We start from the raw sequence: 12801 nt of genomic DNA, 5'->3' as shown, positions 1-12801 counted from the left end.
AAAAAGTAAACATGTGTTCAGGTTGTGAGACATGGTTTGGTGAGATAACAAAGAGAAGAAATGAAGTAAAACAGAGGAGTAGTGAGTGCAATTTCAGTTCTTGCCATTTTGTTCTATGTTGTTTGACAAAACAGAGGAGATAGGAATTTAAAGTACAAGGAAGATAGCTTTTCTTTTTTTGTTGATTTTTTCAAAATTATGTATAAATAATGATTGGTAGTATACCAATTCAGAGGAAGAATATGTAAAACTAATATTGTTTTTCATCCACGATAGCAATATCTTTCTTTACTAAGACACAAAATCATGAAGTTAACAACTGTTTTTTTTTTGTTTTTTTTTTTAATAATTAATCGAAACAGAGACTTAGTCCTACTACTTGGAAGAAAGAGTTTTGATTCAGAGAGTAAAGAAATTACTGCAGATTCATGGCGGCGAACGGGAGAAAAAGGTAACCTTGAACAGGATAGGCTTGAAGTGCTGGAGTTGTGACTTGAATAGCAAGATTTGTACCAAAACTCATAGGACCAAAACCAGTGGTAGGAAAGAACATCCCGGGAGGAGTTGTTGCAGCTGATGGAGGAGTTGTGCCTTGAACAGCAAGAGGTGTACCAAACATCATAGGACCAAAACCAGTGGTAGGAAAGAACATCCCGGGAGGAGTTGTTGCAGCTAAGGGAGGACTTGTGGCACCATTAAATGTGGAGTGACCGGAAGCAGAGGAGCTACTTGTTGCTCCACATGCAGTGCATCCGTGTGCTGGAGGAGGAACAGTAGCGGTTTCATGGGGTCTCTGAACACTCGAGTTAATCGGAGGAACTGTTGTGGATGGTGGTGAAATAGAGCTCTGATACCGGGTCATACCAGGGAAGAAACCAGTTGGGATTGTATAATCAAAGTTTGGCCTTGAGCCTATGGGAGAGGTACGAGCACCAGGAAACCACCCACCTGTATCATGAGATTAAGTCAAAATTACAAAGAGATATAAAAGAGAAAAATGTTAATAAAAGATTAAATTGATAAGTTAGTTAGTTAAATTACCTTTGTCTCCTCGCTTGTAATCATCCCACCTTAGTTCTTCATGGCTTTTATGTTGATAAGGCTTGGAAGCAGATATGGAAATATATGTGCCTTCGCCTTTTTCAGTGGAGAGAACCCAAGCAGGTTTGTTTTGTCCATCATCTGGAGTTGTAGGCGCATAACCAGGAATTCTACTACCTTGTTCAGTGTGGTTACTCCATCCATGAGATGCAAAAAACGGCTGGGATCCAATATTGGGATTGCTGCTGAATATAGAAGGTGCTGAAAACGGCGAGCTCGGCGACGCAGTAGTAGCTCCATTTAAACCAAAAGGTTGAGGACCTACTCCACCTACTGAACGACCAGCAAAATTTGGTGGATTTGGGCTTAATAGGTTGGAGGAAGTCCCAGGCAAGTAACCAACACCAAATCCGGGGAAAGAAGTGTTCGCTCCAGAGTTGGACCCAAACTGTGAATGAAGACCCTCTGTATGTGTATCAAAAATAGATCGGTGGTTTTGTCCGAAACGGTTTGAATAGGAGGATGCTGGTGGCGTGTATCCAAAAACAGAAGTAAAAGCTGAAGAGCCACTCGCCGGAGATGCTGGGACACAACCAAATCGGGAGAATGCGGAAGTACTAGATGCACCAAAACGTTGCGTTTGCCCAAAAAGTGAACCACCAAAAACTGTTCTAGTGGTTGAGGAGGAAGTTACTGGCGGGAAACCAATGCATGGGGCACTGCTAGATGCACCAGCTTGGACGGGTTCTTGAATTGCCCCAACCCCAAATAAAGTTGGTGTGGGAGCAGAGGATGCACCAAACCCAAATAAAGGTTGCGTTGAAGCAGAACTAACCGATGTAAAAGCAGGTGCGAATCCGATGAAAGAAGAACTTTGAGGTGGAGATGAAGTTGAGGATGTGGAAGTGGCAGATGCGCCAGAACCAGTATTAACTTGGACAGGACCTTTAAATATAGATTGCGTTGGTCCGGAACTAACAGATGCGGTGGCAGCAGGAGCGGATCCGAGTCTGAATGGTGAAGAGCTGTGATCTGAAGATGAACTTGAGGATGTGGAAGTTTCAGATGCACCAGAACCAGAACTAGTAGCTAATACAGGAGCTTGGGAGGCTGGTCTTTGTGAGGGAGACCCAAATGCATTAGCGATAGTTGCGGGAGATTGAGTAGCGGGGACAGATTGCACTGGTCCGAAGCTGAATGGTAATGATGTTGATGTTGAAATAGCAGCAGGAGCAGATCCAAAGCTGAATGATGTTGAGGTGGAACCAACAGTGACAGAATGATGTTCTTGAACTGGTCCGGGACTAACGGGAATTGAAGTGACGGATGAGCCAATCACACTGCGCGGTTGAGATTCTTGGCTATTATTGAGCCAGCCTGAAGTGCGGCAATGGTAACAGTTTCTGCACTCTGGCTCAGAAAAATCAATTCTCATCTTTCTATCTCGATCTTTCAAACTGCTTAACAAAGAAGACAACAAAACGAAACACGTTAATCTAAGATCAGAGGATAACTGTTAACACGCTCACATAAATTGAATCGAAACCCTAAATCCTTTAATATGCACTCAAATTCAAGGGATTAGATGAGAAAGTAGCGATTTTTAAATTGAAAACAGAGCAGTATCATTGAATCGATAGTCCTAAACGAAAACAGAGAATTCAAGGAGAGACGGTAGCGAATTGATGAGGAAACCGTATGTGAAAAAGCGTGCAAAAGAAGTAAGTCAAGAACCCTAGCTACGAATAGATCTAACCCAAATCAAGACAGATAAGACTAAGGAAACAGCGATCGGTAATCAAAATCACACAAAAACGTCAAGAGTGTAAAGGTAAAAATCGAACCTTTGAACAAAGTTAGGAAGCGGAGCAACGACCAAGAGAGATTGAAGGAGAAGCTTTATTCTTCTAAATCAAGGTTAGGGTTTGTGTGAAAAAAGAGCACTTTGTGGTTTCAATTTATAGGAAACGATCTCCTCACTTTGCCTGCGTCGCTCTAACGCCTCCTCGTAAGATTGTTTTTTTCCTTTTTTTTTTCTTTTTTCCTTTCTTTTTTTTTTTTTTTGCTCAACAACAACTTATACATTCACCAATACAGTTATACAATATCTGCATCCACCAAAGATTTTACCCAGCTTGGCTCAATAGCATACAACTTAGGATCAAAGTTCTGAAAAGAAAGTGATTCCTGAGCTATCCTATCGGCTACACCATTACCAGATCGCTTAATAAAAACCACCTTGCACTGGTCGAAGAGGGGAAGATGATGCCTGATATCTTGCACAATTGGATCAATAGTTGGCCTACTTCCTTCCCCATTTAGCAGGTCTACCAGTGTCTGAGAGTCAGACTCAAATATGACCCGGGGATATTGGAGACGAACTAAGTTTATCACCGCCCATCTGAAAGCTTCAGCTTCAATCTCCAATACAGTTCGTGTCTTTGACACCAATCTTACCCCTGCCCATAATATTTTGCCTCTGTTATCTCTAAGAACCCATCCTAATCCTCCTGTGTCACCATCATGGGGCCAGGCTCCGTCGGAGTTACATTTGACCCAGTCCTGCGATGGTTTGATCCATTTATTCCGGTTAAGGGAACCTGGAGGGTTAGGATGTTTTATACCTCTTAGCTCCAACCTTTGACTCCATTCTTCTGCATCCTCTTTGGCCTTGTTGATTAAACTAATTGCCTCATATTCTCTGCCCTTGAAGATGAGATTATTGCGGTTTTTCCAAATTCTCCAGAGAATCCAAGGAGATAGAGAGGAGAGGTTCTCTTGAGAGGGGAGCTCCTTATGGTAATTAAAAACCCAGAACAGGTTAGCATATATCGAGTTTGACCAATCACCCTCCGGAGGAGCAGGAATTGGAGAGATTGCCCAAACTAGTCTGGATAATGGGCATGTAAACAAGAGATGATTTGTTGATTCTCTAGCGTTGGGGCATCGGATACAGCTTGCCTCTCTTGATATGTGGGGATGGTATAGGTTCCCTGCAACTGAGAGGTTATTGCTTATACATCTCCAAATAAAGTGGTGTAGTTTTGGCGGTGCATCCAGCTTCCATATTTGTTGGTATAAGAGATCCAAGCTGGGCTGAAGCACAAATTGAGGTTGATCCTTCCCCTTTATCACCTGAGTTGCTACCCAATACCCAGACTTGACACTATAATGACCGGACCTTGAGTAATCCCATGCATAGACATCTTTGGTGGTTGCACTACCCGGTCTCAATCCCCTTATACAAACCCTGTCCGCATCCTCAAACAAAAGTTCTAATAGGGTCTCATTCCAATCCTTACCAGAAGGTAGTAGTAGATCCTGCACAGAATTCACTGAAGAGGCTATCCGCTGGAATTGTGGAGGGATCACTTTCATCCGACTGATTCCTCTACTTGGTTTTTCTTCGACCCACTGATGCTGCCAGATGTTAACACTTGCTCCATTCCCTATTACTGCTCTCGCTCCTTGTTTGATTATCTTTTGTGAAGCATGTATACTTCTCCAGGCAAAAGAGGGTCGGTTCCCTAAAGAGGCAGACAAAGGGTCTGAGTGCTTGAAGTAGCGACTTTTGTAAACTCTTGCGAGCAAAGAATCCTTGTGTGTGATCATTCTCCAAAGCTGCTTCCCCAATAACGCGAGATTGAAATCCTCAATATCTCGAAAGCCTAGTCCTCCCACAGCTTTTGGCTTACTCAGTTTCTCCCAGGCAGTCCAGTGCATACCTCTCGAATCCTGTTTGTTTTGCCACCAGAAATCTGACATTACAGAAGTCAATTGCTTGCATATTGCTGTGGGAAGCTTAAAGCATGACATCGTGTGTGTTGGCAAAGCCATGGCTACTGCCTTTAAAAGAACTTCCTTTCCTCCGGGTGACAAGAACAGAGATTGCCATCCGTTGACCTTTTGATGCATGCGCTCCTTGAGATAGCTCAGCGTATTAACCTTGGAACCCTTAAATGATTCCGGTAATCCAAGGTAAATACCCTCCCCTCCTTCTTGATTTATCCCCAGATTATGTTTGATATTCCCTCGTTCCTCATCTGGGATAAGCTTCCCGAAATACACACTGGACTTCTCGTAATTGACCCGCTGACCCGATGCAAGACTGTACTCCTCAATAATACTGATTACTTGATTGATCTCTGAGTCTGATTTCTTGCAGTAAAACATGCTATCATCAGCAAATAAGAGGTTGGTGATAGGAGGAGAACCTCTTGCAACTTGCAATCCAGTTATCTTTCCATTATTCTCAGCATGCTGGAACATCTTAACTAGCATTTCGGTGCAAATGAGGAATAAGTATGGTGATAATGGGTCCCCTTGGCGGAGGCCTCTTGTTGGTCGAATATCTCCATACGGGGACCCATTAATGAGGACTTGATACTGAACGCTGCTCACACACTCCATAATCATAGCCCGCCAATGTTCAGAGAAGCCCAAGGATTGCATAGCATCATCTAGAAACTGCCACTCAACTCTATCGAAAGCTTTTGATAGATCAGTTTTGATGGCTATAAACTCCTCCGCACATTTATTATTTGAGCTAAGCGCATGAAGGAGTTCATGAGCTATCAGGATATTATCAGTGATAAGTCTTCCCTTGATAAAAGCTGCTTGCGTTTCTGAAATGATGTCTGGCAATAGACTCGTCAAGCGCTTTGTCATCACCTTACTGATGATTTTGTACACCACATTACTTAGACTTATTGGCCGGAACTCCGCAAGCTTCACTGCTTTCAACTTCTTTGGAATCAGGCAGATGTTTGTTCTGTTAATATCCTTCTCCAATTTGCCTGATTGAAAGAACGTCTTGACCATATTAACTATGTCCTCGCCAATGACATCCCAAAACTGTTGGAAAAAGAAACCTGTCATTCCATCTGGGCCTGGACATTTATTTGGATTGATGTCAAAAACAGCTCTTTTAACCTCCTCCACTGTTACTTTAGTCAGAAGATACTCATTCATCTCCCTGGAAATAGGAGGAATTATCTCTGACATCATCTGCAGTTTATATCCCACATCTTCAGAAGTATACAACTTCCGGAAAAACTGCTCAGCCACTCTTCCAAGATCTTTATCAGCAGACCATTGTTTACCTTCATCATCTTCTAAAATTTGGATCCTGTTTTGGGCTCTTCTATTTTTGGTCGTTGCATGAAAGTACTTGGTATTTTTGTCCCCATTGTTCAACCAACTAGATCGGCTCTTTTGCTGCCAGAAGATTTCTTCTCGAAGATGTTCTGCATTAAGATCTTGTTTGAGCCGATGCACTTCTTCTGGGTTAGAGTGCCTTTGTTGGGTAGCAAGATCAATCTGGTGATGCAAAGACTGGATTCTAATCGCAGAATTTAGCTTACTCTGTCTTTTCCATCTTGATATACCTTTTCTGCATAAAGATATTTTTGCGACTAAAGAATCCGCTTGTCGCACTTCTTCTGAATTCCATACTTGATTGAAATGATTCACGAAGCCTTCCCTTTGCACCCATCGCTGATCATATTTAAAGCTAGCCCATTTCCTCCAGTTTTCACCCATCAGAGAATTTATCAATGGACTGTGATCCGAACTTACTTTCTTGAGATAGGTGGCTTGTCCTTGTGGGAATAACTCAGACCATTCTTGGTTTGCAACTGTTCTGTCCAATCTGCACTGCACCAGTTCGTCGTTCCTGTTCCCGAACCAAGAGAACTGATAACCTCTGTGTTTGATCTCCCAAAGGCCACATGCTCGAAGCATTTGTTGAAATTCCAGACATGTTGCCAGCTCTCTTCTCAGCCCTCCTATCTTCTCTGATGGATCCACCAATTCGTTGAAATCGCCTGTTAACATCCATGGTCCACTTCTAGAGATCCCTATCCTTGTCAATCTTTCCCAAACACCTCCTCTTGCACCTCTAACAGGGTCACCATAGATACACGACAGATAGAAAACTTTATCCTGCCATTTCACTTGCACATCAATGATCCTCTTATCAGAATGAAGTATTTTAATCCCCACCGAGTCTCTCCACATTAACGCCAGACCACCACTCTTCCCTGTTGGTTCCACCGTGTGCAAGTCAAAGTATCCTAAATGTCCTACCACATTCTCCAAGTAATCTCTTTTTTTTCTTGGTCTCACAGAGGAATATTATTTCAGGCAGATACTGACCACGTATCTCCCGTAGATGTCAAACTGTAGGGGTATTCCCCACCCCCTGACAGTTCCAACTCAGTATTCTCATGATGACTTCGAAGGGTTGGAATTAACCATCAACCCTTCTTTCAAAAATGTATCATTGGCACCATCAGATAAATGATCTGAAGAGTTCCTGTGATATGCTGCTTTAGATGAAGCAGAATGATTCGACCCATGAGTTCCCTGAGTTCCAACATGTGCAGATTGATCTGTTGGAATGGACTTATCTTGAGATTTGGAACCAGACGGGGAGGAGTTTGATCCCAATCTCTCAAAAACTGAAGGAGAGACTTTCTTGTTTCCTTTCTCTGCTCCTTCTTCACCCGACTTGTTCCTCTTCCTTCCACCGCTATTCGACTTTTCACCACTACTTCCCAGACGTAAGAACACCGAGGGGGTGAGATCATTCTTCCCTTCTGACCCTAATTTAGCCTTTTTAGCTTGTCTTTCCTCACTTCCTGATTGCCTTCGTCGTTTTGAAAGGGAAGTGCCTAAGTCTTCTGATGCCCCAGGCCCAACTTCCTTGGTTGAGTTATCTGCAACCCTTTCCTTCGGTCTCCATTCCTGCAGTGGCTGCTGGGAACTTCCTTGTCTTTCTCTGCACCCTCTGTTGCCCTTATTTGACCACTGCAGTTTATCCTTGATAGTTATACCTTTCGGAGAAGGATCAGAAAGAGAAACCGAGAGACCAACACACTGAGCATTACTATGGGGTCTTTCAGCCATTCCGTCTGTGTCATTTTTCTCCACTGCTTTGCCTTTACCCTTGGCTTGAGCCTTGAAAGTTGCAGATCTTTCTGTTTGTCGTCCTTTCCTTTTCGGGATTTGATCCACATTCCTTGATGGTTCATGAACTTGGAATGGACAAATTGATCGATCATGTGTCAATCTTTTACAGAGCAAGCAAACCTTAAGAAGTTTCTCATAAGTTAGCTCTACAGGAATTACCTCCCCCGACTTGAATTTTGCAACTTTTCTAAACTGAAGAGGTTCATCTGCAATAATCCAAACTCTTGCTCTAACATACTCTACCGAAGTAGAGTTCTTTGCGTGCAATTCCACCGCTTCTATCTTCCCCATTGGTTCAACAATGCTTTCCACCGCTTGTTTTTTCAGAAGATGGACTGGAAGTCCCTTAATCTGAATCCAAAATAGTATCCTATTAAGAAAATCTGCTCCTGGATTTGGAATCCATTGGTCAAGGGATACAATCCAGCCATTGACAAACCACGGCCCTCGCAGAAGGACATGACGAAGGTCTCCTTCGTTCTCAAAGAAGAATTGGACACGGTCTTCCCCTACACTTCTTCCCCGCACTCTATCATCGAAGCCCCAGATTGTAGGGAGAGCCTTCACTAGTCCACCCACTTTATGAACTGACGGATTTAAACAGCGAACGATGATGCTCATGGAGTTTTCTTCAATAAGATCTTCATTCTCCAGATCTGGAATCATAACTGTTTCCCCTTCGCCCAAAAGATCCAGATCTCTGAGCTCATCCATAAGCGTCATCTCCTTTTTCTTTCGCGGACGACTCTTCTTTTTTCCTTTCTTTGTTCTTGTGGCGTTGTTTTAACGCTGGACTATTAATTTCATGAAATCTCCATCAATTTAAATATATAGATATATTAATATTATTTTTATTTATTTATTAGCTATGTAAAGCTTTGTACTATTAAGTCTAGACTAGACTTATGGAGATCTCTATCAATTTAAAGTTCAACTAGAGAGACATGTAAGTATATTTTTACTTATTAAAACAGATAATAACCGAACCAACCCAAACCAAAATATATACTCAAACTATTTGGTTATGTTTTTCCTCAACCCAAACAATTCGGTTTGGTTTGGTTTTAAATCGGAACCAAACTGATAACCCAAATGTGTTTAAGTTAATATTATTAGAATCAATTACGTTCAAATAAAATCAATAATAACGCATTACTCTTAACGAATACTCGATTAGGTGTGTGATATGTTCGTTATCGTCCAAAAACATAGCTTAAAACACTTTTTTTTTTTTGTGTGTGGCTGATCCCCAATTCCCCATAGAATACCGAGAACTCATAGCCCAAACCAAAACAATACAATCCACTAGAGAAGAATTGGGATGAAACAACATCAAACTCTGAGAACTCTAAAATATTGCTTTTTAATGTATAATTTTTGTTTTTTGTTCTTCTCCTTTGGGCAAGTTTTGAAAAGTTAATATGCTTAGATAGAAATTTTGACTTTTGAAGGACACATATACTGTATATTATTCAGTCAAATTCCTTAGTCAAATATCAAAGGAATAGCTAAGGTTGATTTCCTTTTTTTTTCTGACCAAAGGTTGATTTCCTTTTAACTTTTAAATATTAAACTCTCTCCCTAGAATTTTGTATATAAATGAACGTTGAGACATGAGGTCAAAAACACACAATATCGTACAAGTAATTTGTATCTTTTCCAAACACTCGGCCGTTTAGACTTTGAGCAGCAAGAAACATGAAGAGCTCCTTCACGTTCACCATCTTCTTCTTTGTTCTTCTCCTTACCTCTTGTTAGTAATCTCTTATTAAAAAGAAAAAATATTATTTATAAATGTTGTGAAAATAATGAGTTAGGTGTGTATATGTATATATAGGTGAGGTGATGAGCGCGAGGATGCAAGAGAGCACAAACAATATATTGACTATGCCATGCAATACCAATGAAGACTGTGCTAAGTCTTGCAGAGGTCCATTCCACAACTGCCAAAATCATAGTTGTCAATGCGTAGAAGGAAATCCTAATTGTTGCTAGATAACACCCTCCTCCACACATAGTCTCTAAAAGAAAATGCTTATGCTTCTGATTCAATATATTTTGCATTGGATTAATTCCACCAAATAATAAAATTATGCTTCCTTGTTCGTCTACTTAATTTCGTAATTGCATATTCAGACGACGCAGAAATCGCTAGACACTAAACCGTATAACTAAAACTCAGCTGTAAAATATGACAGTGGAAACAAGAAAAATATAAAACTATATGAAAAGAAATGACTTCTTTGAGTCATGAGGAAGAAGGAAGAAAATTTTTTTATCCTAAACTTTAATAACATATTCCGGTAGATTCTTGGTGATACTTATTTGTATGGTATGTATAATGACTATATATATATATACAAGAGAAAGAAGCTAGAGATTACTATGTGATGTGTCTTAAACTCTTGAAATCGGAGAGAAGGTGACATTAGGCATGAAAGAAGAAGGGACATCTCTTGTATCCACCGGAGTTTCCATGTCGATAAGCTCCCTGAGTGAACTGCATCTAGACAAAGAGTTGCTTCTTTCTCCTCTTGAAACTTCACTTCTGTGCAGCTCGGCTACACACACTGAGAATGCTTGTAATGCTGAGAGCTTTGCGTGGAAGTTAACTTCATATTGTCCTTCTCTGATGAATGCCATTGTCATTGCTGGTGTGATCTCCTTATCACCCTGAAACACAGTTTTGTTTTCATATGTCAAGATCAAGAAAGAGACAGGTTGATACATTACACTTTGGTACCACAAGGAACAAATTCTTACCTCTATGAAAAGTTCCAAACCCTGTTGATTGTTGGTGAGTTCTGGAGATTCTAGAACAAAAAGGTGACATCCCATGTCCCATCCGCTACAGTCACAGCCTCCACCTGATCTCCATCTTTGCAGTATCGGTGTAGGACATGAGTTTTCAGTATCAGGTAAACCGTGGTTTCCTGCTGGAACTATGACTTTCATCTCACGATGACTCGAGAGTTTGCTGTTTGAAGAAGAGTCTTGAATAACAATTGCTGCAATCTCTAGGCCTGGATGTAACTCTGAGGCTGGCCAAGGATCAGATGCAGAGTTCTCTGAATGTTTTGATAGACTACGCATCAATCCTCGGCTGAAACTATTCTGCCTCGGCAGCTTTTCTTGTCTTAGATCAGATGCAGAGTTCTCTGTCTCCGAGAATATCGATTGACTCAGGTCTAATCCTCCTCGTCTGAAACTATTCTGTCTTGACATGTTTTCATGCTTGAAGCCACTTCTTCTTGCACGTGCAATGTCGAAAAGAACGAATTCTGACACAGTTGATTCCACGAGATCTTCATATGGTTCTGCCTCTAAGCAGATCTGAGTTGAAACTTGCATCTGTCCTATTAGTGAAGATTCTTTACCTGAAACATTCAACCGCTGTTCGCCAAAATTCTTTTTGCTTCTACCACCGAGATAGCGAAACGAATAGACAAACCGGGAGTCATTATCATCCATTCTTGCACTGGCCATATATACATCATCAGGGCGGTCCAGAGAAAAGGTGAAAACAGGCATCCCAAGTTCATATTCGATACTGAGATAAGCATGTAGATGAACAGGTGAAGACTTTCTCAAGGACTTGTTTCTTGACACCATTTCACCTGATTTAGGTATCAGAGGATTTCGATTTGAAAACGGATTGGACATTTTCTTAATACGGCTAAACCAGCTTGTTGAGCTTGAACTATTCGTAGAAGAATACTGATTGCTTCCCTTTGAAGAAGACATAAAGGGCAATTGCATTCTAGCCGAGAATGACTTTTGCAATCTTGGTTCCATGTTTCTCTCTGTAGGCTTAGCTGATCGTAGTTGTTGTTGTTGTTGCTGTTGTCTCCCATTGGTGTTCAACCGTACCCCAAAAAAACCACCAGAAGAATATTGCTCCACTGAAAACTTTTCAGCATCTGATATGTTCCTTCTGCTTCTCTCCTTGGTGCCTTGATTGAAGAAGAAACCATATCTCTCCTTTGGCTTGTTTCCCGGTTTTGGAGGTTTCTTGCATGAGGAGTTAAGGACCCGATAAAACATAAACTCATCTTCTTCCCCTGGCTTTTTGGAATCGAAGAAATCTCGTAGAGTAGGAAGAACATTTTCAGAACTCTGTGCCATCTTTTTTGCTGATTCTGTATATAGATTAACTAACCTCTATCACCATTAGCAAATGACCAAAATTTTCTGCAGAAGATTTGTTCAAGGCAAGAACATGTATCAGTACTGTAATACCAAAGAAGCTAAACCAAACAAACAAGACAATGCAAATGAGAATGTAGAAAGGATCACTTACCAATCACAGCAGAATCTGACTCTGCAACTTCTTGAGGAAACCGTCACTGATTATGAACCTTTTTTTACAAAGAGCGAGAGAAGTTGAAAATTGCAAACTTTTCTTAATTGATAGAGAAGTCAAAAAAATTTCTGGATACGCTCTTACAGATCTAAAGCCCCACCACAAGTAACATAGGAATCAAGTAGTTGTGAATGTAATGAAAGCAACAGACTAAAGTTACACAAAAAAGCTATATTTCACTTGCAGTCTAAGCCAATCATAGAAAGGGTGTGCAAAAAGTAACAATCAAATACCAATTGATGGTTTCAGAGTAGTGATCCTCAAGGGTGGTTTAAAGGAAAGACCTTTATTCATATGCATCATAACTAATTGATGACCGTTACATTAAAATAGGAAAAGTACGTACAGCTAGCTCTCTTTCAAGTAGTTTAGTAGAGAGAAATGCATATCTAAAAGGGATTTAATAGTTCCCATATAAAAATCAT

At 40.9% G+C, this 12801-nt stretch overlaps 3 protein-coding genes across 4 annotated transcripts; 1 reads left to right on the top strand and 2 right to left on the bottom strand.

Annotated features, from left to right (window-relative positions):
• Positions 1-259: 259 nt before the first annotated feature.
• LOC104754161 (uncharacterized) lies at positions 260-8812 on the bottom strand. Of its 2 annotated transcripts, XM_087490346.1 has the most exons (4): positions 8760-8812; positions 2886-3066; positions 1042-2498; positions 260-948 (listed from the first exon to the last, which is right to left on the bottom strand). In XM_087490346.1, the coding sequence occupies exons 3-4, from the start codon at positions 2474-2476 to the stop codon at positions 416-418; spliced, it is 1968 nt and encodes a 655-aa protein (XP_087346472.1). In that variant the 5' UTR covers positions 2477-2498; positions 2886-3066; positions 8760-8812; the 3' UTR covers positions 260-415. The 2 variants fall into 2 exon arrangements, with proteins under 2 accessions (XP_087346472.1, XP_010474602.2); XM_010476300.3 differs by lacking the exon at positions 8760-8812 and having other exon boundaries at positions 2886-3093.
• An 837-nt stretch (positions 8813-9649) lies between these two features.
• On the top strand, positions 9650-10124 carry LOC109129647 (defensin-like protein 278). Its single transcript, XM_019238162.2, has 2 exons — positions 9650-9766; positions 9851-10124. The coding sequence occupies exons 1-2, from the start codon at positions 9712-9714 to the stop codon at positions 10006-10008; spliced, it is 213 nt and encodes a 70-aa protein (XP_019093707.1). The 5' UTR covers positions 9650-9711; the 3' UTR covers positions 10009-10124.
• A 147-nt stretch (positions 10125-10271) lies between these two features.
• Positions 10272-12631, bottom strand: LOC104753025 (uncharacterized). Its single transcript, XM_010475298.3, has 3 exons — positions 12314-12631; positions 10777-12204; positions 10272-10686 (listed from the first exon to the last, which is right to left on the bottom strand). The coding sequence occupies exons 2-3, from the start codon at positions 12136-12138 to the stop codon at positions 10411-10413; spliced, it is 1638 nt and encodes a 545-aa protein (XP_010473600.2). The 5' UTR covers positions 12139-12204; positions 12314-12631; the 3' UTR covers positions 10272-10410.
• Between the last annotated feature and the right edge of the window lie 170 nt (positions 12632-12801).

Source organism: Camelina sativa, chromosome 16 (genome assembly GCF_030686135.1).
Source record: "Camelina sativa cultivar CO46 ecotype springtype chromosome 16, ASM3068613v1".
In the NCBI taxonomy this organism is placed as follows: domain Eukaryota; kingdom Viridiplantae; phylum Streptophyta; class Magnoliopsida; order Brassicales; family Brassicaceae; genus Camelina; species Camelina sativa.
The sequence above is the reverse complement of the archived record's forward strand: the minus strand, read 5'-3'. Positions and strand labels throughout refer to the sequence as shown.

What these genes read in the sequence shown, in the direction of transcription:
- LOC109129647 (XM_019238162.2), top strand. Translation starts at nt 9,712, where the DNA reads ATGAAGAGCTCCTTCACGTTCACCATCTTCTTCTTTGTTCTTCTCCTT. An exon ending in TGTTCTTCTCCTTACCTCTT is followed by an intron (nt 9,767 to 9,850) that starts GTTAGTAATCTC and finishes ATGTATATATAG; the next exon opens with GTGAGGTGATGAGCGCGAGG.
- LOC104754161 (XM_087490346.1), bottom strand. Translation starts at nt 2,476, where the DNA reads ATGAGAATTGATTTTTCTGAGCCAGAGTGCAGAAACTGTTACCATTGC. An exon ending in TTACAAGCGAGGAGACAAAG is followed by an intron (nt 949 to 1,041) that starts GTAATTTAACTA and finishes CTCATGATACAG; the next exon opens with GTGGGTGGTTTCCTGGTGCT.
- LOC104753025 (XM_010475298.3), bottom strand. Translation starts at nt 12,138, where the DNA reads ATGGCACAGAGTTCTGAAAATGTTCTTCCTACTCTACGAGATTTCTTC. An exon ending in GTTTGGAACTTTTCATAGAG is followed by an intron (nt 10,687 to 10,776) that starts GTAAGAATTTGT and finishes ACTGTGTTTCAG; the next exon opens with GGTGATAAGGAGATCACACC.